A 27,260-nucleotide genomic window follows, 5' to 3' on the forward strand; every position below is an offset into this window, starting at 1 on the left:
TGAGGGGGCACTGCCAGCTAAGGAATGTCCCTAGCCATCTGGTTCTATAAGAATTAAGTCACTAACCATTGTAGTCACTGATACTCAATATACCCTGAAAGGAATTCAGTGCAGTGATCCAAAATGAAGTACTCTGTGCTCTGGGAAAACTGGTAAAACAGGCCTTCAGATAGATGTTTACAGGAGAAAATTTTATGAATCCAAGTTTCATCTTATTGTACTTAGAAAAACCCTAAAGGCGTTAATTGAGGTATTTGTTTCTTGTACCTAGTGGCAACCTTCTACTGAGATGTTTGATTGTAACTTCTCCAAAATCACACTTAAGCTTATCTCTCCAACCCTCTTGGGCGTGGTTCCTTAGAGCTAACTGAGAGGCAGTCTCCTGAGCCATAAGTGAAACTCACAACTCTCAGTTCTTAGTTCACTGGACATTTGATGATTTAACTAAGGCTGGGGACTAGCCATTGTGACCACAAAGGAAGAAGTACCCTCCTCTCACCAGAACGCCAGGTGACTCATCTTGAAGGCTAAGTGTACCTTTGCCATGGGAAGTCTGGTCTTTGCTCTGGAGTTCCCTGCTTCCTCTCATTTCCTTGTGTTTGCTCCCTAATCTCCTCCGTCAGCATCTAGAGTCAGTTTGGACTCTAAGTGTAGGAGAGGAGCTGGGTAAGTAGGGACTGTTTCAGAGGACAGCTTTGCCTGTCTTTTGGAAGGGGCAGAGCTGTCAGTCACCTGGAGCAGACAGAGAGCTGAAGCATTTGCAAGTGTGGTCTTTCTTCCAGCAGGCAGGCTTATGTGATTCACCGTGTAAGGGTGAAGGGAGAAGTTGCAATCTGAGAATTAAGACTTGTTCTGAGACCATCTGATTGAGGGCCACACCAAGCAGTCTGCTTTCTCTTTCCTTCAGGCCAATGCATCCTTGGGTAGCCATCCTGGGCCTCCTACTCCTGCCAGGTAAGTGAATAGGTGGATTGTGCTTTGGAACCCCAAGGATGTAGAGGGTGGTGTAGGGGGTGTGTGGGTGTGGTAGAGGAACGTAGAGGTTAACACCTAGGGCTTTGTCGAAGGTAATGGGACCCACTAGTGAGCACAGAACCAAGCTGAAACCTTAAGCCAAAGAAATTGTTTAAATTCTAAGAATTAAAAAATCTACGGGTAGGTGAATAAGGCATGCTGCAGTACAGTACAGCTTATGTTGCCATTTGTGTTTAAATATAAAAAAAAGAGTAGGTGGGTGGTTGTGTATGCATGAACTACTCAAGTGCATGTAAGAAAGAGTAACCGTGGACGAGGGTGGGAAGAGGAAATGGGGATGGCTGGGAAGGAGACAAGTCCTTTATTGTACCATTTTGTACTTTTTGATGTTTTTAACCACGTGTGACTGTTTAACCTCCCTGGTTTTCCAGTGGTTAAAACTTTGTGTTTCCAATGCAGGAAGCACGAGTTCTATCCCTGGTTGGGGAACTAAGATCCCACATGCGGTGTCATGTGGCCAAAAATTTTTTTAGTCAATAAAAAAATTTAATTTTTAATAAACTTATTTAATTTACCTCATATTTTAACATTCTATGAGATAAGGGAAATTTTTAGGAGTAAGTTTAAAAAAAATCTCCAGAGGTAGGAATATGAGGAAAAGTACATTTAAAAATTATATTCTGTGACAAATTTCTATAATCAGCATAAATTACCTTTATAATTCAAAAATGATATTAAGCAAAATTACATATAATCAGAATCCCAGTAATAAAAGCTATTTTATATAGCGATGAGTGTTTTATTCCCAGAGCATTTCCCAGACGTACAGCCCGGTTCTAACTATGACTGGTTGTTGAATCTCAGATTTCGTTTAAGGGCCACTCAGACTTCATTTGGCAATACAGTTTTTTAAACCACTGCTGCAGGAGAGAGTTTTCCTGCCTGTTTGCTTTTAAAGGTAAAGTTTAATATTTGATGGAATATCGTCCAATTACTTGGTTTCACCTGGCTAACTGGACAGTGCTCCATTGCAGGACAGTCATCAACTCACAAGAAGGGATCCGTGCTTGAATTTTTTTAAATCGATCCTCAATCCCATGATGGGCTTCCCAGGTGGCTCAAGAACCCACCTACCAATGCAAGGGACATGGGTTTGATCCCAGAGTCGGGAAGATCCCCTGGAGAAGGAAATGGCAACCCACTCCAGTATTCTTGCCTGGGAAATTCCATGAATAGAGGAGTCTGGGAGGCTACAGTCCATGGGGTGGCAAAGAGTCCAGTGCAACTTAGCAACTAAACAAAAACAACAAAGCGCATTATAAACCTCAGTTCCTTCTGAGAGTATTATAAACCCTTTTTTCTAAAAACTGATTTCTAAAGAGTTTACTAGGCTTCTGCCTTCTAGCCAATGGTGCTGTAAGTAGAATATTATCTATTTTTTCTTTAACTTAGAGAAGATTTGTGAGGTGAAATTTTTTGCCAGCCATTTAAAAATTGCAATAAAATTGAAAATCAAAATTTTAAAAGTTTTAAAGTCAGATTTCAGCTGAGACAGTGATTGAATCTAGGGGAGAGGAAAAGCCATCACATGTATGTATTAACATTTATAAGCAGATACCTGTCAAACACAGGATAAAATGCACACATACTGATGCATTACTGGAGTGTCATTTGTTTCAAACCTTTTGGAAAGGAATTTGAATCATATTCACCAAAAGACTGAATGTATTTCTGCCCTTTATCGTGATACTTTCTCTCATAAATCTGTCCTAGTAGGAAGTAATCCTGAATACAGAAAAATGTTTATATGATGTTTCATCTTCCAATATATCTGGTTAATAATAACACTTCTAAAGAATATGTTTATAAGAAAAATGCATATATTAAATTTAAAAACTCAAGATACAGTTAGATAATTTCAAACGACATAAGCTATATAAAGAACAAAGTGAAAATAAAAGTTAAAATTTTGAGACCTCATGCTCTGGTTTCTGTTTATTTACAGATGGTGTAAATTCTTACCATCGAGTGACTGGAGTGGCGGGTCAGTCTGTCACTCTACCCTGCTACTATAATGGAGAAGTCACAAGCATGTGTTGGGGCCGAGGGTCATGTCCTTGGTTGCAGTGTGGAACTAATATCATCTGGACTGATGGATACAGAGTCACCTATCGGAGGAATGGACGTTATCAGCTAAATGGAAATATTGGTGGAAGGGATGTGTCTTTGACCATAAACAATGCTGCCGTATCTGACAGTGGCTTGTATTGTTGCCGGATTGAGGTGAGAGGGTGGTTCAATGACATAAAAACCACCCTAGAGTTGAGGATCAATCCAGGTGAGCTTATCTTCCTACTTCTTTGATCACTACCTGTGGGTTCACAGAGATAGGAGTTTTCTGTTTGATATTAACTTTCTTTTCCTTTAGTAGGAAAAGAAAAGTTTCCTATGATCTTGTTTTCTAATAACTCTTCAACTGAATATCTTGTATTTGTGTAGAGTGAAGTGTTAAGACTAACCTTGATTCAAGACCATAGGCTAGAGGATCTTCCCAGTCGGCAAACTCTCTCCTGAAGCAGTGCTTCAGGAATACTAGTTGGTTCACGAAAAAGCATTCACTGTTCCACACTGAGATATAGTGAGTATTTTTATGGAGCTGAATTTCTTCTTCTTGAAAATCTGACCTTTTCTCTGAGGTCATTTCTTCGGATAATTTTCAAAAGTTCTTTCTTAACATTTTAAGACTCATAGAGAGTTTCACACATATAAAACAGATAATATAAGGTCCTGTCAAATGGATGTATCGTTTGGTTTTGACAATTGTCAACTCAGTTTTGTTGCATATACATTGAAAGAGTCTATAATATAGTTTCATCCCCTCCCTCTACTCTTGGATTTTTGAATCACAATTCACACCATATCATGGTTCAGCTGGTAAAGAATCAGCCTGCAATGTGGGAGACCTGGGTTCGATCCCTGAGTTGGGAAGATCCCTGAGAGAAGAGAATGGCTACCCATTCCAGTATTATGGCCTGGAGAATCCCATGAACTCTCTAGTCCATGGAGTTGCAAAGAGTTGCACACAACTGAGTGACTTTCACTTTCACTCACATCATATCACTAAATTGCTTGTTTAAAAATTAAAATCTCCCTATTGCAATATGAGAACATTTTCATCTCAATAACTGCTCACTTTTGGCTTTTAAGAATTTTGTGAAATCCAAAAGTCTGGGAAGTTTATGTTTTTCTATCTTGATGTAGACATTTCAATTTTTCTTACAACTTGGTGAAAGGAGCAGGTTTGAAAGGATTTCCTGGTCTCTGGTGCTCTTTCATAGTAAGCATTCTCCCACTAAAGTTTCTAATGAAAACAGAACCCAATACTCAGAGCCTTTATAAACTAGGTCTCTTTTTTCATTTAAATGAACTTGATATTTCAATTTCATAATTTTTCTTAACTTCATCAGGGACACTTAGCTTATTTGATGATGGCAAGTAAAATAAGGTCAAGTCTGATGCAGAAAATAGCTGACTCTGGGAAAACATCTGGGAGGCAATTTAAGAAAGCCAACAGATGCTGGTGCTGTACACATGGGGCAGGAGGCTGTGTGTGGAGACAAGATTATTTTTGGAGTTGTGAAATTATATGATTGGTCTGGAGGAAGACAGAAATTAATAGGGGACATTTATAGTGCTTATAAATTCTTTAATAAATGAATATTTGCAAAGTCACTGCTCTGTCCAGTGGGAAACGGGTTCAAACTGAGCCAAAGTGACTCTCTGCCTCCAACTCAATACTTTACTTAAGTTTTCTTGCACTTTTCACAGAATGAGCTTACTTTCACCCTCTCTTAGGGCTCTTCCTCAGCAGCTTTTCCTAGCCTTAGTGTCCTAGCTTCTTCCTTAGGAAATATTTACTCCTGAGCAAGACACATTAGTGAAACAAGCTGATTAAATTTCCTCCTGGTTATCCTCCTTTGATCAGATTATTTTCTTGCTTCCTCTTTTTCTTAGGTTTCATTTCAAACTGAAGGGAGGGGATTGAGACTGCACTGTTCTTCAAAATCTTTAACTATACTGTTAGACCCAGGTCAGCATACTCTAGCCATAGGACCAGATCAGATTATAAAATAAGCTCACCAATAGTTTTGTTTTTTTTTTTTTTTAATAAATAAAGGTTTGTTAGAACACAGCCCCATCCATTCATGTATATGCTATCTATGACTGTTTTTAGGGCTTCTCAGGTGGCATATGGCATCTATGTTATCCAGCGTATGTTAATGATGTGAATTAATCCACATTTGGGTTGCAGATATGTTGGGAGGGTACCCTTAGAATTGACAGAAGTGAATGTTATTTACTTGGTCAATATCCTGGTGCTTGGAAACTACTATTTGGGTTCTAGTCATGTACTGCTGAGAGGACAAAGAGCTTCAGGCTCTAGACACTTTTCCCTCCCTCACAGATGTTTAGGAAGATATGTAAATCTGATATGTATGACTAGTCTTTACAAAGTGCTTCAACACAAATCCCATGTGTCATTTTTTGATATCAACACCTCCCGAAATATCATCATTTAAATGCAGGTGTTGCCTTGTTGTGACCATGTCTTCACTCCTTGCTTAGTCACAGATTCTAGTTGACCAATGACAAGAACTTGGAGTTCATGGGAGATAAGTGCTGAGTTCTGCCTGGGGACAGTCTCCTTGGCTGTGTTGGTGCACAGGCCCAGCACGAGTCTCTTGCTTCCTGCTGCTTGATGAATCCCTGCTTTCATGTTGATTTCTAGCTCCACCTACAACAACAACAACAACCACCACCACTACTACTACAACAACAACTACCACCACTACTCCAAGAACCACCACTACAAGAAAGACAACCACTACTACTCCAAGAACAACCACTACAAGAAAGACAACCACCACCACTACTCCAAGAACAACCACTACAAGAAAGACAACCACCACTACTCCAAGAACAACCACTACAAGGAAGACAACCACCACCACTCCTCCAACAACCACTACCACCAGCACCACTACACCAAGAACCACCACCACTTCAAGAAAGACAACCATTACTACTACTCCAACGACTACCACTCCTCCAACAACCACCACTGCTACCCCTAAAACAACAGCTACCACAACTCCAACCACAATGGTCACCACTGGTCCAACAACCACCACCACTGCTGTGCCAACAACAATCAACACCACTACTCCAACCGTGACAGTCACCACTGCTCCAGTGACAACGAGGTCCTCTACTTCTGCTCTTCCAATGCCAGTGCCCACAAAGGACCTCCAGCCAGGTAAGCAAAAGTATTTCTAAGTGCGGAAGTTTTTAAAGTAGGGGATATGCACCATCCAGGGCACGATGTTAAGGCAGATGTACAGTCTAGGGTAGGGATTCTTAACAAGTTTCCAAACCTGGCTTCACAGCATCTGTGAACCACTTTTACCCTCTTGTATTCATCTTTTGTTTCTTTAAGCATTTTCAGAGTGAGAGGGACCTATGGTTTTTATTAGATTCTCAAAGGAATCATTAATAGCAAAATAAAAAACCAGACCACTAGTTGTGGACATCTTAGAAGGATGGTGCATTCAGCCCAGTTTAACATAGAATTATGAGGAAAAAATAAGGGTGCCAGAAGAGGGCCAAATGAATGAGATTCTGTCTTATAGGATTTCTAAATAGAGATCATTTAATCCATTTTGAAGCCTATCCCAACACTTGAGGATAAGATTTCAGTGAAGTTAATGCTTACTCTGTTTCCTGTGTCAGGAAACATAGTAACTGCTTTATAATTATTAAGCCCCTTAATTCTTATGACAACCCTAGGACTGATGCTAAAGCTGAAGCTCCAATACTTTGGCCATCTTATGCGAACAGCTGACTCTTTGGAAAAGACCCTGATGCTGGGAAAGATTGAAGGCAAAAGAAGAAGAGGGTGGCAGAGAATGCGATGGTTAGACAGTATTGCTGACTCAATGGACATGAGTTTGAGCAAACTCCAGGAGACAGAGAAGGACAGGGAAACATGGCATGCTGCAGTCATGGGGTTGCAAAGAGTCGGACACGACTTAGCAACTGAACAACAAAAGAAGTATAAAAAGTGACATAATTCTGTTGTTAAGCTCTCAGATCATTATCTAGATCAGATTTATTCATGATAACGAAATGCCTACATAGCAGGATAATACCTCAAGGACACCTATTAATATATTTCTAAGAAAGAGTCAAAGGATAACTTCTGATTTAGTTTTGTTTGTTATTTCTGCTGGGGGTATAAGTTTTCCTCCACTAATTGAACACTATTTTTCTGTTCTTGTCATTCCTATAGCTTCTTTATCTTCTCCAACTCAGACAGCAGAAACCCAGTCTACTACCCTGTATGAAACAAACATAACCAGCTCACCGTGGCACTCTTGTTCAACAGGTAACTTCGGTTTCTTTCCTGAACACCTGGGAGCATTCAAATTTTGAGAAATATTAGCACATTGTTAAGAGCACATATTTTAAAATAAGACAAGCATGACTTGAATGCCAACAATGGCTATTTCACTCAGTTATGCAACTTGAACAAATTACCCTCTTTGAATCTGTTTTTATCCTTTGGAAAATGGAGGAAATGTTACTTATTCTTACAAGCTTTTGAGATAAAGATCTGGGGACAGAGTTACAAGGTAAGTGATAGAGTGGCAACTATGACGGCTACTTAGAATGCCCAGAAATATGTACATTTGAGTGACATAGGCAGCTTGGATGATTTGGGACCATCCACATGCATATCCACATATATCTAAATAAAATGAATCAGCCTTGTCTTTCAACTTACTTCTAGGTGTACTTCCCTGGAGACAGCCTTAAAACAATTAAATCCAAAATGGTCCAGACCAAACTGGTCACCTGTTTATGCTTCCTCTAAGCCCCAGAAACTACACTGAGCCAGGAGGCTCCCCTGCTGCCTTGTCGAGCTTTCATTTCACATGGACACTTTGAATTGGGTTGAGGACATGGACACCAGAACCAAAGAGGCAGGCCCCACTAGGATTGTGCTATTCCTCTCCAAAAGTCTCCCAGTTCTCCCTAGTTTCGGGAAGTGCATATTCTTTTGAGATGTAAGATTAATCTGTTTGTCCTGTAATGGAGAAAGATGATATTGAATTGTCATCTTTCCCAGCTAACTCTGTTACCTATGGTGGTAAATTTGGAGAGTGCCACATGTGAACCCCTTTGTAATGCAGAACTGGCTTATTTGTCCATGTGCCTGTGAAGCATCCAAACAAGGTCAGACTTTGTAAGACTTGTGCATATGATTCATCATGCTCAGGAGGTGCTAATCTGTAGCAGACACCCAGGGTGGCCTATTTTGCCAATCATTCAAGGAAGCTCTTAATTGAAAATGGACATGCAGTGGGACTCAGAGAGGGACCAATTTAATTGAAATTAGCTAATAGTGACATTTGGTTTTAAAAGTGGAATCGTTGGTGTGAACTCTTTCTTGGCACAGAAACAAAGAGAAAGCAGATAAAAATACAGGTATGAGCATTAGAGCAACTGTACCCCATACTTTTAGGCTAAGAGGAAGAACAAAGTAGAAAATGGGAAATCGTTCTCTAAAATATGTCACTAAAACTTGGTCAAGGTAGACTTGCCAGCATGGAACAGACATTGGAGCAGCTGTGTCCCCACGACTTCTGTGACTGCTGCCATCTTGGCAGCATGTCTGAGGCCATTTTGCCAAAATCCTCACAGTGCCCGAGTCACACTTCAGTGGGTTAAAGCCTCACAAAGCAAAGAATGTTAGTCCAGAAGGAATTTTGGTTTTCATATGGCCTGCACCTACCTTTTCAGATGCATGTGCCAACAAATTGTTGTATATTATCTCATTTAATTCTTTCAGGGCAGGTTTATTTCTTGCCATTGCCAGACTGAGGAGAACATTTAGTTCTACTTTGGAGATCAACAGCTTCCAATTCAACTGCCTGCCCATGGCAGTTTCAAGCTGCACACCCATGGGCAAGTTTTTTCATTCCTCACTACATGTTTTAAGGAGTGAAGGACATAATATTTTGAAAGTCCATTGTGTGGTGTCCCTTCCCCATTGCTCCTATTTTTATATAGCAACATAATTGTGATACCTGATATTTGTTTAATATGGTGTTAAGCACCTTACATGCATCATCTAATGTGACAACTTTATGAGATGGGTGCTATCAACAGCTTGTAGTTCACGGTTACCTCAGCTAGAAATATAAATACATACATTTACGTGCATATGTATATAATGTGTATGTAAAGGACATCGATCAAGGTCACATTGGTAAGTGACATGTCAGCATTGAATTCAAGTTTTATCTGACTCAAGTCCTTGCTATTTTTTTTACAACACTCATTCTATAGCTTAAGGATTTAAGGTTATAACATAAGTCATACACAGAGACTAGATTGTAGATACTCTGTTTGTCTCTTGAATAAGTAGCATTGGAATGTTTAAATTGTAGATACAGTAGTGTAAACTGTGAAAACTTAGGGGAAATATGGTTACTTCATTTTCACTACCATTAGAAAATGATGGTTTTATAACTCTGTCAGTCATATGTGAATCTCTGAGACCTGCAGTATTTTCATTGAATGGTAACATCATGTGTGCAGTGGTTATGAGCTAAGGCTCTTGTCCTTTAGTAGAATTGGAAACTTCAACCATTTTAGCACCTCATCTAAATTTTTGGATTAAGAAAATTGGTATAAGGATGTTAAGTGCTTGTATATAATAGATACTCAGTAAAGAGAGAATCCTGCGTTTGACCTATAGTTGCTTAGAAAGGCCAACAGTATATGTTCTGTGTGACAAAAGAGATATTTCAAAACACTATTAAAATTTGGACATTCAAAACTTTAAGGTATAGTATCCTTTTATATTGGGATTTTACTTCACTTTCACTGTTCACTTTCATGCATTGGAGAAGGACATGGCAACCCACTCCAGTGTTCTTGCCTGGAGAATCCCATGAACGGCGGAGCCTGGTGGGATGCCGTCTATGGGGTTGCACAGAGTCGGACACTACTGAAATGACTTGGCGGCGGCAGCAGCAGCAGGTAGTATAAGGTATACTGACCTTGGGAGTGATGTAAGATATTTTCTAAAGCACCTTTGGGTCAGTGTCTGGGCACACTGGCATAGAATGTAGGAGTTGGATGTCACCTGTTTGAGGTATCTTAGTGTATTTTACTCACATTTTGAATGTAAAACCAATGTAATGTTCATTTTGAACAGTGGTTCTGCTCTTTAGATGTGTAATGACCTCTGAGCACTCACTGGAACTTTCTGAGCTGCCATGAAAATATTGATTCTTTATCTGTAAGTGGTAATTTTTAACCTAGTTCTGAGAATGGGTCACTCTGACTTGTCTAAAATTGTCAGTAAATTTTCTTTGAACATGCATTTTTTCCCCCATAGGGAGAAATTAAAAAACAGTTCATTTTCAAAGGGTCCATGAAAAATGGTTAAGAAGCACAACCTTACTAGTTAAATTCATAAATGTTCCGTTCCATTCCGTCACTCAGTTGTGTCCGACTCTTTGTGACCCCATGAACTGTAGCCTACCAGGCTTCTCCGTCCATGGGATTCTCCAGGCAAGAATACTGGAGTGGGTTACCGTTTCCTTCTCCAGGGGATCTTCCCGACCCAGGGATCGAACCCGGGTCTCCCGCATTGGAGGCAGACGCTTTACCTCTGAGTCTTGGTATTACTCTTGGCATGCCTACAGCATTAGGCCATATGATTATTCAACTTTCCCTTCATTACCAGAAGGCAGTGTAAATATATTTGGTGTTTGCAGGAAAGTTCAATATCTTTTTGTAATTCTTCTTAATTCTCTTTCTTGTTGAGCAGATGGAAATGGCACTGTGACACAGTCTCCAGATCCCCATTGGCATAGCAATCAAACTGTAAGCATATTCCTTCCTATTTTATTAGCCTGATTCACTTATATGTCTCTTCTTGAATCAAGTTACATTTAGAGATTATTATTGTTAGACTAGTCCACAGATTGATTCTTTCTAATTTAAAAAATAAAGGAAGAAAAGAATTTGCCTCTTAAATAGGGATACTTTAATTAATTTTACAAGTCTATATAGATGCACTACTTTGTTAGAAATACCTGAAAAGTGATATTTTACTAAGACACACATACACACCCAAGACAGAATTTCTCCTGACCAGAAAACAAGAAAAAAAAGAGTAAATTAATTCAGGCATAGTGACTTAACATTACGTACCAAGAAAGACTTAGATCATTGTTAGAGAAATAACATGCCTTGAATTGATGTAGTGGAATGGGAGCCATCCCCACCAAAAATACTATGTCAATGAAAGTGTGGTTCCTTAAACATAGGCCCCCTAATATGCTTTTCCAATCCAATTTTCCTCCTATAGAGAAATTTTGAGGCCACTGCTGAATCTTTCTGTATATAATCCTCCCCATATGATGACATATTAAGGTCCTAAGGTCTTCAACAACTTTGATTCTGTAATTTGTTTTTGGACATTTCCCACAATTAGCTTGGGAACAATCCAAGGGATTATAGTCTCATGATGTTCATCAAAGCCTCATCTTTGTGTGTAAGTTAGAATAATTTATCAGTGACATTTTTACTTTAGCTTCCTTGGGTGAAACAACTTTCCTTTCACTATGTGCAAATAACTCTTAGAAGCAAAAAACATGAACAGATTCAGGTATGAGAATGATCTTGATTGCAAGTGGTGAGAAATTGCAGCATGGACATTGTAAGAGAAATTCAAGTTCAAGCAAAGTGGGGTTAATGTGACGTCAAATGGCCTTATATTGCATAACTTAGTGACAATGAGAACACTACCACGTAGGAATGATATGAAAGATTGTAATCACTCTGATGATATGGGTACTGATTGATCTGATGGATATGGGGTGAATTTGTTTGTGCTTGTTAAATAGCAGAACTGCCACCATGTAAATGTCATGTCAGTCAGACTTATTCTAGTTAAAAAAAAAAGAAACAAACACTCTGAATGATGATTGTTTTTGACCTCAGTTACCTGCAGGACAGGTATATTTAGTAGCAATTAATCTCTTCTATATAATGTGAGCAATATAGAAGCAAGTTCACAATAGGTGGTAGCACAATCGTGGGACTTTCGTGTTTTGACCATGAAGATATCAAGGTGTCTCCCAGGAATCTTGAAACCAAGCGGCATATATATCCACCCAGTAGGTCAATTTCTTAAGCTGCATCTTAAGGAGAGAATGGATGTATAATATACACAAAGATGTATAAGACAAGATATACATTGCTGCTGTTTATAATCATGAAAATGTTATAAACAACCTAAACATTCAATAATAAGAGATTAATAACATCAATTAAGCATGCCCATTTATTGCCATTAAAAATGTTGTCACTGCAGTGTACTTACTGGCATGAGAAGACAGTGTCAATTGTTAAATGAAAAAACTAACTTTACAGATAGCATTGGGACTTCCCTGACAGTCCAATGATTAAGACTTCATGCCTCCAATGAAGTAAGTAGAGGTTCGATGGCTGATTAGGGAACTAAGATCCCACATGCCATGTAACATTGCCAAAAATGAAGCAAAAAAACCATTATATATAGGTTATAGATACAAAATAAAATGATGTATATAGTGTAGTATACATTGGATGCGGTAACTGTGTCTGTTAAGAAAAGTACTAGAAAGATAAAATTCTAGAAGAGTATGTAATGAAAAATGGTAATAGTAACTATTTCTGGATGTTGAAATTATGGTTGATTTTTGTTTTCCTTTCTTATCCTGAGCTGCACACTCTAAAATGAACTTCCAGTTTTTATGTAACATAATATTTTTTAAAAAGCAAGCAAAGACTGCTTCCTGTAACCCTGTGTTCCATCTAACTGCTTTCCCTCCCACAAGTAAGGTGATAACACAGCTTTTCCCTCCCAAGGCACCGACTGTTTTCCGTTTAGGCAAGGACAGCTCAGAGGCTAGGTCACCCTCCTCTGTATTCCTCTAGTGTTTATCAGGTGGTACCTGAAGTACCTTGCCCAAGAACCCATTTAATCTGCATTTGACAGAAAAAGAGGTTTGGAGAGGCTAAATAACTTTCTAGGGTCACAGAGCAACTAAATAAAAGTTAATCTGGGATTCTGACTCCAGAGATTAAACTCTTATGCAGGAGGAGACTTGAGACTTAATCTTTTTCTCTAATTTTCCACTACCTTTCTGTTAAAATACCTACCTGGTGGGACATCTTTAGAATTAGAATTAAACTATGTAAAGGAGGCAAGCATGATGGCCTGGTATATTTTGGGTTTAGTCCTGGAAGTCATGATCCCTCACACTAGGAATTTTTTCCCAATTGCACAGCATTTTAATTGTTAAGCAGAGCCATGAATCTGAGCAGCTACTTTCATGCCCATTTATAAAGACATAGAATCTTGAATTCTAGTTCAAGAAAGTTTTTAAATTAATGGCCAGTTTCAGGAACTGAACACATTCAAATAGCACCACCATGGCAACTTATATAGGAACCAAAATTGTTTTTTATTAGTATCGTAAGAGGATCATTTATGAAAAGAGCTTATTATTTCTACAATATGTGTAAATAATAATAATAAAGGACACTCATTTGAAGCACACAGTTTGAGTTTTGACCAATCTGTACCCTTTTCTGAATACCACCGCAAGTAAGATGTAAACATTTCCACCACCCCCAAATACATTTTGAATTTTGAGTTGTCTTAGAATTTCATTTTAAGGCTATAACTTTACATCATTTGGTCTTACCCCCCATGATCCAGAACTATCCAGGGGCCAATAAACAATAATGTGTCTGGGTATATTATTTTCTGAAATGTTTTCTGCCTATAACTCTAACAGGGTTGTTTTATTTTTCTGTTTTGTGTTTGATCTGCTGATGTTTCTATAGCCTGCGGCGCTGGCACAAGAAACATGGATGAGCACCAACAAGGGAGTCTACATTGGAATCTCTGTTGCTATTTTGGCATTGTTGCTCATGTTTGTGGTATTCTTGATTAGGAGAAGTAAGTCACCTCAGTACTGAAATATTCAGAAATATTTTTGAGCCCACAGGAGTATTCTTGAGCTAAATGCATGTAGCTATACATTCCATATGATATCAGTTTCACATAACTTCCTTGGTTCTTACCTTGTTCTTTTTTTATTTATCTTAAATTTATTGTTCCATAAACATGATATTTAAATTCTCCATAGGAGAAATTAAGTACGGAGAAATAAGCATTGGTTGTGTAAAGTTGAGATTTGGAAGTCAAAAGCCACTGTAATATACAAGATTTGTTCCCTCCCATTTGTTCTTTTCCCATTCCCTCAATAACAAATTTTTATCCCTATCGGGGGTAAAACTGTTGATGATTTTATAACACCCACTTAATAGAAGAAGTGCAAGAGACATTTAGGAGGGTACATGATTTCAGAGCTAGGAGAAGAACAAAGGATTTCACATGACAGTCATCCAACGCCTCCTGGTCTCCTTCTACCAGTTGTGTGTGTATGTGTGCGTAAAACCTGTCATGTATGGGAGAAACTCAATATTCAGGTTTTTTTTCAGTGAAATATAATGGCATTAAAGTAAGCTAGGGCATGTAGGTCAATACACTAAACCTACGAATCACAAGATACTCTATACCAAGGGGCTTACTTGGCTCCTAGAGATTCAAGAGAAGTTACCTGGAGTTATCAGGTTAGGGTCCAGATTGATTTTTTTTTTTTTTTTAAAAATATTCTTTCTTCTAAATTAATTTTTTTTAGACTCTTGAGAGCTGTACTCAAAGTAATAATCATAATAATATACTGGTTTGGAAAAAAAATCTCATGTACTCTTTGGCTTGCATGTTTAATTTTCTCTTCATTTTTCCCTCAATTTAGGATATTTTTGCCTGGGTAGCAAGGTTGAGCTACTACGGTAAGTTTGAAATGGTTTGTGTTAATAATGCCTTTTGATGTTCTTACTCTAGTGAACATAAGGAAAATTTCTCTGTCCCTCTCCTCTTTTCCTTCCAAGTTCTCCATTAAATACTCTGGATCCTGAAAAATCTAGTGTATAGAGCACCTCCATTGCTGTTCAACCTTCCAGTGATGATTTTAGCATCTCTATTCTGCTGCTGCTGCTGCTAATTTGCTTCAGTCATATCCGACTCTGTGCGACCCCACAGACGGCAGCCCACCAGGCTCCTCTGTCCCTGGGATTCTCCAGGCAAGAATACTGGAGTGGGTTGCCATTTCCTTCTTCAAGCATCTCTATTTCTCTGGAATTGTGTCATAACTACTACAGAAATAACACCTCAAACCTTATCTCTTAGAGCAAGAGAACTAAATTGCAGATATTGTTTCAGGGATCATTTGAATGGGTTGTTTAGTTTGTTATTTGATTTCATTCAGTGCTTTGTTTTTTGCGTGTATATTGAATCTCTATTATATTATGAAAAGATGAGCAGAACAGACAGAAAACATATAAATGAATAGGCAGGGCCTTATAGAACTTCCAGAGAAATACCATGGGGAATACTGGAGCAGGGCAGTAGGCTATGTGTAAGCCCCAAAGAAGCAGAAGGCAGCTCTGCAAAAATCTGGAGGAAGACACCTCCAGGCTGAAGACCCGCAAAGGCAGGGGGTAGGGACATGCCTCTAGCTCCCCACGATTCCCTCCATGCCCTATCATTCCATACCCAGCCTGCTCTGTTCATTTACATTAGTTGTCTGGCCTCACTGGTATTTCAATTTACAGTTTTTGCAAATTTACCCCTTCACCCAATAAAAAATTCAATCTTCTTTGTATGCATCCCTTCAGTCATTTCCCAAGCATCTGTAAAGGTAGGAAACCACTACCTACTTCCAACAAAATAAACTGCTTCATCTGGTCCAGCTTGGGGTTTAAGCAAAGTCTTTGAATCCAAATTCATCCCTCTTTAACTGCCATCCATTATTCTAATTCTCTTTCATTGGATGTTTGTACCCAATCTTTCCTACATCTGAGTTAATCACATGAGCCAGTCCACAAAATACACTTTGAATAATCTCCAGCATATTGCAAGTGTTCCATAGATGTTGGATTTTATTATTTCTCACATGCCCTTGACAGCAGTAAACCTGTGTGAGAGGCAGTAGTATTATTCTCAGTTTGCAAATTAGAAAACAGGTTTAGAAATGTTAAGTGACATCCAAGGTCACATCACACAGCAGGTCTCCTAGAGTCCAAAACCAGACTTTTAGGAGTTTTTTACTGTCAGCTTCCAAGAGTGGAAAAAAAAACAGTACTCCTTACAGATAGTTGTGTTGTTGCGTGGTGTTGGAGAAGACTCTTGAGAGTCCCTTGGACTGCAAAGAGATCCAACCAGTCCATTCTAAAGGAGATCAGTCCTGGGTGTTCATTGGAAGGACTGATGCTAAAGCTGATGGTACTTTGGCCACCTGATGAGAAGAGTTGACTCACTGGAAAAGACTCTGCTGCTGGGAGGGATTGGGGGCAGGAGGAGAAGGGAACGACAGAGAATGAGGTGGCTGGATGGGATCACTGACTCAATGGAGGTGAGTTGGAGTGAGTTTGAGTGAACTCTGGGAGTTGGTGGTGGACAGGGAGGCCTGGCGTGCTGTGATTCATGGGGTCGCTAAGAGTCGGACACGACAGAGCGACTGAACTGAACTGAACTGAACAGACAGAAAACCATGAATGATAACATCCTTTTAGTTCATTTTTGTTCTTTCAATGTTTACTTTGTTAAAGTTTCAGTTTTTAATCACCTAATTAGAAAAGAAAATATTTATTGAGGAAGATGCTGTATAATATAGAAAAGCAGACAAAACAAAACCAGAAAGGTGTATTTCCTCATGATGTTATTTTTGGGGCAGCTATATCATGTTGACTCATTTTGAGCTGCTGACACCTAACCCGTTTCCACACATGTATGACTCATCTGTTTAAAGATTAGAGCTGAGTGAAGATTCAGTGCATTTCATATCATTTCTGGGTGGGCTTAGGTAAAATAGTGCCTACAGACAACTTCTAAAAAAACATTAATATCAAAACTCCACAAATGACCTTTGTGTACACTCGATGTGTCAGCATGCAATGTATAAAACTCACCCAACCCATGGCTTTCTAATTTTGACTGTTATGGCAGGGTGTGATTTTTGATTCTGTGATCTAGAACACACTTAGGTGAAGCAATACAATTTTACTACATCTGATATGCTCTGATATTTTGAATACTTATAAATATTTATCTTAAATACAGGATACATTCCACTAAATAACATTTGCTAAAGGGTCACATTCCTCACCTAGAAAAACACCAGCCAAACCATTTCCTGGCCATCTTTGAGAGTGTGTATCCTGGTTTAGTACTTCAATTTGATGTGTGGTATTTGTCTTCTTAGATTATAAATTTTTGTGTTCTATTGCACTAGTGTCTTGAAAGAGAACAGTGTGAGTTTTTTGAAACCAAAAGGTGTGACTTTCTACCTCCTTATTAAAAATAATTTCCTGTAACTTCATATTCACAATTCTGGAAGCTTCTATTCATTTCGTATGATGTTTGAATGGGGCTCTGAGAAAGGCAAATACCCAGGCTTCAATGAACATAAACAAATATGTTGCTCATACTTGAGAAGTGTCTTTTCTCTTACTCATGTTATTCTTTCTACAGTGTGATTCCATTGAAAGATTCTCACATTGGAGCTTTGAAAAATGCAGCTCTGAAGCCTATCGAAGCAGAAGACAATGTCTACATTATTGATGACTATCACTAAGTCCTGGATCCAGATTCTAAAGTGTTATGCCCTTGACTGTAGAAGACAGTGACCAGATACCGTGTCAGTGTCCTTTCAATCTGCTGCAGAATTTTTCAGTCAGTTTCCCATGGCATTCCTATGATCAGAGACACTGGGTAGAGTGATGCTAGCTCAACTGTGTAAAGTCAATCTCTGTCACAGAGTTCTCTTTTTTTATACTAAATAGGCTCAAACTTTCTGATGATTGCAGAGGTCTCTTCAAAACATGAAACGTACCTCTTAAAATTGTACATTCTCTGTAGACCTCATGAATCCTGTTTTCCATCAAGAATTCTCATTGGGAATTAGAAAAAAAACACTTCTACCTCAGTTACCAAGGCTGTCAAGAATACCTGAATACAACTTAGAATCAGGACATCTAGTCTGGTACTTAAAGGACTTAACATGCAATCATTTCATGATTGTCCTTTTTTTTTTTTAAATCAACTGACTCCAAATGTGATACTGCTTAGGGTCCCCAAGGTTGCAAATCATGGTGTGTACAGGTTTTTATTTACCCAATAGAAAAATGGAGGTGAGTGTGATTTTGCCATTATAGACAAATTTGGTTTCTCAGGGATCTGGAAATACAAGGCGTTAAATGCTTTCTTTGGGAGGAAGATGGTATTTTAGCAGTTAGAAGAAGCAATGGTATTGAGTAGACCATGAAGACAGCAGGAGAAGAAAATCAATAGCCATATAATTTATGATATTTTTGCTACATCAGTGCCACAGTTCTAGGTGCTTATGTTGACAACTGGCAGGCTGTGATTTTTAGAATGAGGCAGGGCAGAAATAAATACAAGGGAAAAAGAGAGGGAGGGAGTATCAGAGAGGCTTTCTGTTTTAGAGAATAGAGTTTGCAAATATAATAGTATATTTTGAGAGTGTTACCAGTTTCTAGAAAATGCTAAATTGTCCTCAAACCACTTTGATTTTAAAAATTGTTTTGGAGGGATAAAATGTCTTTCTCATATTGAATCAATACCTGTGTTATATTTCTTTTTCACCACTCAATTTAATTTGGTTTTCTGAGAAGAATTAGACAAAGGCTAAATGTAAGGATAATTTTAATCATTTAGAAGCATTTCTACATGAACAGTTAAAAGACTGGAGATTAATTTCACTTTGAGTAAACTCTGAAATAACTCATGCTTGAGTAATTTGGAGGATATTCAGAGCTACTCACACCAAAGTGGTCCATGAGGGCTGGATGCTTGTTTTTTTTTTTTAATATAAATTTATTTAAATTGGAGGCTAATTACTTTATAATATTGTAGTGGTTTTGTGATACATTGACATGAATCCGCCCCGGTTATACATGTGTTCCCCATCCTGAACACCCCTCCCACATCCCTCCCCATCCCATCCCTCCAGGTCATCCCAGTGCACCAGCCCCAAGCATCCTGTATCATGCATCGAACCTGGACTGGTGATTCGTTTCACATATGATAAAATACATGTTTCAATGCCATTCTCCCAAATCATCCCACCCTCACCCTCTCCCAGAGTCCAAAAGACTGTTCTATACACCTGTGTCTCTTTTGCTGTCTCGCATATAGGGTTATCATTATCTTCTTTCTAAATTGCATATATATGCATTAGTATACTGTATTGGTGTTTTTCTTTCTGGCTTACTTCACTCTGTATAATAGTGTTCATCCACTTTATTAGAATGGATTCAAATATATTCTTTTTAATTGCTGAGTAATATTCTGTTGTGTATATGTACCACAGCTTTCTTATCCATTTGTCTACTGATGGACATCTAAGTTGCTTCCATGTCCTTGCTATTATCAACAGTGCTGCAATGAACATTGGGCTACATGTGTCTCTTTCAATACTGGTTTCCTTGGTGTGTATGCCCAGCAGTGGGGTTGTTGGTCATATGGCAATTTCCAGTTTTCTATTTCCAGTTTTTAAAGGAATCTCCACAATTTTCTCCATAGTGACTGTACTAGTTTGCATTCCCTCCAACAGTGTAAGAGGGTTCCCTTTTCTCCACACCCTCTCCAGCATTTATTGCCTATAGACTTTTGGATAGCAGCTATTCTGACTGGCATGAAATGGTACCTCACTGTGGTTTTGATTTGCATTTCTCTGATAATGAGTGATGTTGAGCATCTTTTCATGTGCTTGTTAGCCATCTGTATGTCTTCTTTGGAGAAAGGTCTGTCTAGTTCTTTGGCCCATTTGTTGATTAAAGGGTTGTTTAATTTTCTAGAATTGAGCTGCAGGAGTTGCTTGTATATATTTGAGATTAATTCTTTATCAGTTGCCTCATTTGCTATTATTTTCTCCCATTCTGAAGGCTGTCTTTTCACCTTGCTTACAGTTTCCTTTGCTGTGGAGAAACTTTTAATTTTAATTAGGTCCCATTTGTTTATTTTTGCTTTTATTTCCAATATTCTGGGAGGTGGGTCATGGAGGATCCTGCTGTGATTTATGTCAGAGAGTGTTTTGCCTATGTTATCCTCTAGGAGTTTTATAGTTTCTGGTCTTACATTTAGATCTTTAATCCATTTTGAGTTTATTTTTGTGTGTGGTGTTAGGGAGTGTTCTAGTTTCATTCTTTTACAAGTGGCTGACCAGTTTTCCCAGTACCACTTGTTAAAGAGATTGTCTTTTCTCCATTGAATATTCTTGCCTCCTTTGTCAAAGATAAGGTGTCCATAGGTGCATGGATTTATCTCTAGGCTGTCTATTTTGTTCCATTGATCTATATTTCTGTCTTTATGCCAGTACCATACTGTCTTGATGACTGTGGCTTTGTAGTAGAGCCTGAAGTCTGGCAGGTTGATTCCCCCAGTTCCATTCTTCTTTCTCAAGGTTGCTTTGGCAATTTGAGGTTTTTTTGTTCAGTTCAGTTCAGTGCTCAGTCGTGTCTGACTCTCTGTGACCCCATTAATCACAGCACGTCAGGCCTCCCTGTCCATCACCAACTCATGGAGTTCACTCAAACTCATGTCCACAGATCGGTGATGCATCAAGCGATCTCGTTCTCCGTCATCCCCTTCTCCTCCCGCCCCCAATCTTTCCCAGCATCAGAGTCTTTTCCAGTGAGTCAACTTGTCTCATGAGGTGGCCAAAGTATTGCAGTTTCAGCTTTAGTATCAGTCCTTCCAATGAACACCCAGAATCGATCTCCCTTAGAATGGACTGGTTGGATCTCCTTGCGGTACAAGGGACTTTCAAGAGTCTTCTCCAACACCACAGTTCAGTGATCAGCTTCGGTGATCAGCTTTCTTCACAGTCCAAATCTCACATCCATACATGACCACAGGAAAAACCATAGTCTTGACTAGATGGAACTTTGTTGGCAAAGTAATGTCTCTGCTTTTTAATATACTATCAAGGTTGGTCATAACTTTCTTTCCAAGGAGTAAGCGTCTTTTAATTTCATGGCTGCAATCAGCATCTGCAGTGATTTTGGAGCCCAAAAAAATAAAGTCTGACACTGTTTCCACTGTTTTTCCATCTATTTCCCATGAAGTGATGGGACCAGATGCCATGATCTTTGTTTTCTGAGTGTTGAGCTTCAAGCCAACATTTTCACTCTCCTCTTTCACTTTCATCAAGAGGCTTTTGAGTTCCTCTTCACTTTCTGCCATAAGGGTAGTGTCATCTGCATATCTGAGGTTATTGATATTTCTCCCAGCAGTCTTGATTCCAGCTTGTGGTTCCTCCAGCCCAGTGTTCCTCATGATGTACTCTGCATATAAGTTAAACAAGCAAGGTGACAATATACAGCCTTGACGTACTCCTTTTCCTATTTGGAACTAGTCTGTTGTTCCATGTACAGTTCTGACTGTTGCTTCCTGACCTGCATACAGATTTCTCAAGAGGCAGGTCAGGTGGTCTGGTATTCCCATCTCTTTCAGAATGTTCCACAGTTTATTGTGATCCACACAGTCAAAGGCTTTGGCATAGTCAATGAAGCAGAAATAGATGTTTTTCTGGAACTCTCTTGCTTTCTCCATGATCCAGTGGATGTTGGCAATTTGATCTCTGATGCCTCTGACTTTTCTAAAACCTGCTTGAACATCTGGGAGTTCACGGTTCACATACTGCTGAAGCCTGGCTTGGAGAATTTTGAGCATGACTTTACTCGCGTGTGAGATGAGTGCAATTGTGCGGTAGTTTGAGCATTCTTTGGCATTGCCTTTCTTTGGGACTGGAATGAAGACTGACCTTTTCCAGTCCTGTGACCACTGCTGAGTTTTCCACATTTGCTGGCATATTGAGTGCAGCACTTTCACAGCATCATCTTTCAAGATTTGAAAGAGCTCCACTGGAATTCCATCACCTCCACTAGCTTTGTTCATAGTGATGCTTTCCAAGGCCCACTTGACTTCACATTCCAAGATGTCTGGCTCTAGGTCAGTGATCACGTTATCGTGACTATCTTGGTCGTGAAGATCTTTTTTGTACAGTTCTTCTGTGTATTCTTGCCACCTCTTCTTAATATCTTCTGCTTCTCTTAGGTCCATACCATTTCTGTCCTTTATCGAGCCCATCTTTGCATGAAATGTTCCCTTGGACTCTCTAATTTTCTTGAAGAGATCTCTTGTTTTTTCCTATTCTGTTGTTTTCCTCTATTTCTTTGCATTGATCACTGAGAAAGGCTTTCTTATCTCTCCTTGCTGTTCTTTGGAACTCTGCATTCAGATGCTTATATCTTTCCTTTTCTCCTTTGCTTTTCGCTTCTCTTCTTTTCACAGCTATTTGTAAGGCCTCCTCAGACAGCCGTTTTGCTTTTTTGCATTTCTTTTCCATGGGGATGGTCTTGGTCCCTGTCTCCTGTACAATGTCACGAACCTCCGTCCAGAGTTCATCAGGCACTCTATCTGTCATATCTAGTCCCTTAAATTGATTTCTCACTTCCACTGTATAATCATAAGGGATTTGATTGAGGTCATATCTGAATGGTCTAGTGGTTTTCCCTACTTTCTTCAATTTCAGTCTGAATTTGGCAATAAGGAGTTCATGATCTGAGCCACAGTCAGCTCCTGGTCTTGTTTTTGCTAACTGTATACAGCTTCTCCATCTTTGGCTGCAAAGAATATAATCAACCTGATTTCGGTGTTGACCATCTAATGATGTCCATGTGTAGAGTCTTCTCTTGTGTTGTTGGAAGAGGGTGTTTGCTATGACCAGTGCGTTCTCTTGACGAAACTCTATTAGCCTTTGCCCTGCTTCATTCCGTGCTCCAAGGCCAAATTTGCCTGTTACTCCAGGGGTTTCTTGACTTCCTACTTTTGCATTCCAGTCCCGTATAATGAAAAGGACATCTTTTTTGGGTGTTAGTTCTAAAAGGTCTTGTAGGTCTTCATAGAACCATTCAACTTCGGCTTCTTCAGCATTACTGGTTGGAGCATAGGCCTGGATTACTGTAATATTGAATGGTTTGCCTTGGAAACGAACAGAAATCATTCTGTCATTTTTAAGATTGCATCCAAGTACTGCAGTTCGGACTCTTCTGTTGACCATGACAGCTACTCCATTTCTTCTAAGGGATTCCTGCCCACAGTAGTAAATATAATGGTCATCTGAGTTAAATTCACCCATTCCAGTCCATTTTAATTCACTGATTCCTAGAATGTCTATGTTCACTCTTGCCATCTCCTGTTTGACCACTTCCAATTTGCCTTGATTCATGGACCTAATATTCCAGGTTCCTATGTAATATTGCTCTTTATAGCACCGGACCTTGCTTCTATCACCAGTCACATCCACAGCTGGGTATTGGTTTTGCTTTTGCTCCATCCCTTTATTCCTTCTAGAGTTACTTGTCCACTGATCTCCGGTAGCATACTGGGCATCTACCGACCTGGAGAATTTCTCATTCAGTATCCTATCATTTTGCCCTTTGATACTGTTCATGGGGTTCTCAAGGCAAGTATACTGAAGTGGTTTGCCATTCCCTTCTCCAGTGGACCACATTCGGCTGTGGTCCATGTGATCAGATCAACTAGTTTCCTGTGATTATGATTTCAGTGTGTCTGCCCTCTGATGCCCACTCGCAATACCTACCGTCATATTTGGGTTTCTCTTACCTTGGTCATGGAAAATCTCTTCACAGCCGCTCCAGCAAAGTGCAGCCGCTGTACCTTACCTTGGACAAGGGGTATCTCCTCAAGGCCGCCCCTCCTGACCTTGAAGGTGGAGTAGCTCCTCTCGGCCCTCCTGCACCCGTGCAGCCACCGCGTATTGGACGTGGGGCAGCCCCTCTCGGCTGCTGGCCCTGGCCTCAGGTGTGGGGTAGCTCCTCTCGGCCGCACCTCTTTGCTGGTCGGTTGCGCCTCTTTGCTGGTCGGTTGCTCCGGGACCGGCGTCTCTTGCGTCTGAGCCGCCAGGGCCGGCATCTCTTGCGTCTGCGCCACTGGGGCCGGCGTCTCTCCCTTCTGTATTTCCATACAAATTGTGAAATTATTTGTTCTAACTCTGTGAAAAATACCGTTGGTAGCTTGATAGGGATTGCATTGAATCTATAGATTGCTTTGGGTAGTATACTGATTTTCACTATATTGATTCTTCCAATCCATGAACATGGTATATTTCTCCATCTATTTGTGTCCTCTTTGATTTCTTTCATCAGTGTTTTAAGTTTTCTATATATAAGTCTTTTGTTTCTTTAGGTAGATATATTCCTAAGTATTTTATTCTTTTTGTGGCAATGGTGAATGAAATTGTTTCCTTAATTTCTCTGTTTTTTCATTGTTAGGGTATAGGAAAGTGTATCAAACCTATGTGCTGATTTTATGTCCTGCAACTGTACTATATTCATTGATTCAGTTCAGTTCAGTTGCTCAGTCGTGTCCAACTCTTTGCGACCCCATGAATCACAGCATGCCAGGCCTCCCTGTCCATCACCAACTCCTGGAGTTCACTCAAACTCATGTCCATCAAGTCGGTGATGCCATCCAGCCATCTCATTCTCTGTTGTCCCCTTCTCCTCCCGCCCCCAACCCTTCCCAGCATCAGAGTCTTTTCCAGTGAGTCAACTCTTCGCATGAGGTGGCCAAAGTATTGGAGTTTCAGCTTTAGCATCAGTCCCTCCAATGAACACCCAGGACTGATCTCCTTTAGAATGGACTAGTTGGATCTCCTTGCAGTCCAAGGGATTGTCAAGAGTCTTCTCTAGCACCACAGTTCAGAAGTATCAATTCTTCGGCGATCAGCTTTCTTCACAGTCCAACTCTCACATCCATTCATGAACACTGGAAAAACCATAGCGTTGACTAGACGGACCTTGGTTGGCAAAGTAATGTCTTTTCTTTTTAATATACTATCTAGGTTGGTCATAACTTTCCTGCCAAGGAGTAAGCGTCTTTTAATTTCATGGCTTCAATCAGCATGCGCAGTGATTTTGGAGCCCCCAAAAATAAAGGCTGACACTGTTTCCACTGTTTTCCCATCTATTTCCCATGAAATGATGGGACCAGATACCATGATCTTTGTTTTCTGAATGTTGAGCTTCAAGCAAACCTTTTCTCTCTCCTCTTTCACTTTCATCAAGAGGCTTTTGAGTTCCTCTTCACTTTCTGCCATAAGGGTGGTGTCATCTGCATATCTGATGTTATCGATATTTCTCTCAGTAATCTTGATTCCAGCTTGTGCTTCTTCCAGCCCAGCGTTCCTCATGATGTACTCTGCATATAAGTTAAATAAGCAGGGTGACAATATACAGCCTTGACGTACTCCTTTTCCTATTTGGAGCCAGTCTATTGTTCCATGACCAGTTCTGACTGTTGCTTCCTGACCTGCATACAGGTTTCTCAAGAGGCAGGTCAAGTGATCTGGTATTCCCATCTCTTTCAGAATTTTTCACAGTTTGTTTTGATCCACACAGTCAAAGGCTTTGGCATAGTCAATGAAGCAGAAATAGATGTTTTTCTGGAACTCTGTTGCTTTCTCCAGTATCCAGCAGATGTTGGCAATTTGATCCCTGGTTCCTCTGCCTTTTCTAAAACCTGCTTGAACATCTGGGAGTTCACAGTTCACATATTGCTGAAGCCTGGCTTGGAGAATTTTGAGCATGACTTTACTAGCGTGTGAGATGAGTGCAATTGTGCGGTAGTTTGAGCATTCTTTGGCATTGCCTTTCTTTGGGATTGGAATGAAGACTGACCTTTTTGCAGTCCTGGTGCTAGTAATTTTCTGGTGGAGTCTTTAGGGTTTTCTATGTAGAGGATCATGTCATCTGCAAACAGTGAGAGTTTTACTTCTTATTTTCCAATCTGGATTCCTTTTATTTCTTTTTCTGCTCTGACTGCTGTGGCCACAACTTCCAGAACTATGTTGAATAGTAGTGGTTAGAGTGGGCACTCTTGTCTTGTTCCTGAGTTTAGGGGAAATGCTTTCAATTTTTCACCATTGAGGATAATGTTTGCTTGGGTTTGTCATATATAGCTTTTATTATATTGAGGTATGTTCCTTCTATTCCTGCTTTCTGGAGGGTTTTTTTTTTTTTTATCATAAGTGGATGTTGAGTTTTGTCAAAGGCTTTCTCTGCATCTATTGAGATAATCATATGGTTTTTATCTTTCAATTTGTTAAAGTGGTGTATTATGTTGATTGATTTGTGGATATTGAAGAATTCTTGAATCCTTGGGATAAAGCCCACTTGGTCATGATGCATGATCTTTTTAATATGTTGTTGGATTCTGTTTGCTAGAATTTTGTTAAGGATTTTTGCATCTATGTTCATCAGTGATATTGGCTTCTAGTTTTCTTTTCTTGTGGCATCTTTGTCTGGTTTTGGTGTTAGGGTGATGGTGGCCTCATAGAGTGAGTTTGGAAGTTTACCTTTCTCTGCAATATTCTGGAAGAGTTTGAGTAGGATAGGTGTTAGCTCGTCTCTAAATTTTTGGTAGAATTCAGCTGTGAAGCAATCTGGTTCTGGGCTTTTGTTTGCTGGAAGATTTTTGATTACAGTTTCAATTTCCGTGCTTGTGATGGGTCTATTAAGATTTTCTATTTCTTCCTGGTTCAGTTTTGGAAAGTTGTACTTTTCTAAGAATTTGTCCATTTCTTCCAAGTTGTCCATTTTATTGGCATATAGTTGCTGATAGTTGTCTTTTATGAGCCTTTGAATTTCTGTGTTGTCTGTTGTGATCTCTCTATTTTCATTTCTAATTTTGTTGATTTGATTCTTATCCCTTTGTTTCTTGATGAGTCTGGCTAATGGTTTGTCAATTTTATTTATCTTCTCAAAGAACCAGCTTTTGCTATGGTCTCTTTTGTTTCTTTTGCATTTATTTCTGCCCTAATTTTTAAGATTTCTTTCCTTCTACTAACCCTGGGATTCTTCGTTTCTTCCTTTTCTAGTTGCTTTAGGTGTAGAGTTAGGTTATTTATTTGACTTTTTTCTTGTTTCTTGAGGTAATCCTGTATTGCTATGAACTTTCCCCTTAGCACTGCTTTTACAGT

The 27,260-nt window shown here is 39.4% G+C and overlaps 1 protein-coding gene across 1 annotated transcript; it reads left to right on the forward strand.

Moving 5' to 3' along the window:
• The first annotated feature begins 911 nt into the window (after positions 1-911).
• On the forward strand, positions 912-17,807 carry LOC129559328 (hepatitis A virus cellular receptor 1-like). The gene is made up of 9 exons (XM_088838353.1): positions 912-951; positions 2,975-3,313; positions 5,765-6,010; positions 6,215-6,292; positions 7,325-7,420; positions 10,880-10,935; positions 13,951-14,065; positions 14,928-14,964; positions 17,705-17,807. Exons 1-9 carry the CDS (start codon positions 912-914, stop codon positions 17,805-17,807), a joined length of 1,110 nt encoding a protein of 369 aa, XP_088694479.1.
• Positions 17,808-27,260: the final 9,453 nt, after the last annotated feature.

This window comes from Moschus berezovskii, chromosome 8 (assembly GCF_049115385.1).
Source record: "Moschus berezovskii isolate FMDL1 chromosome 8, NW_MosBer_1.0, whole genome shotgun sequence".
Taxonomy (NCBI): Eukaryota; Metazoa; Chordata; class Mammalia; order Artiodactyla; family Moschidae; genus Moschus; species Moschus berezovskii.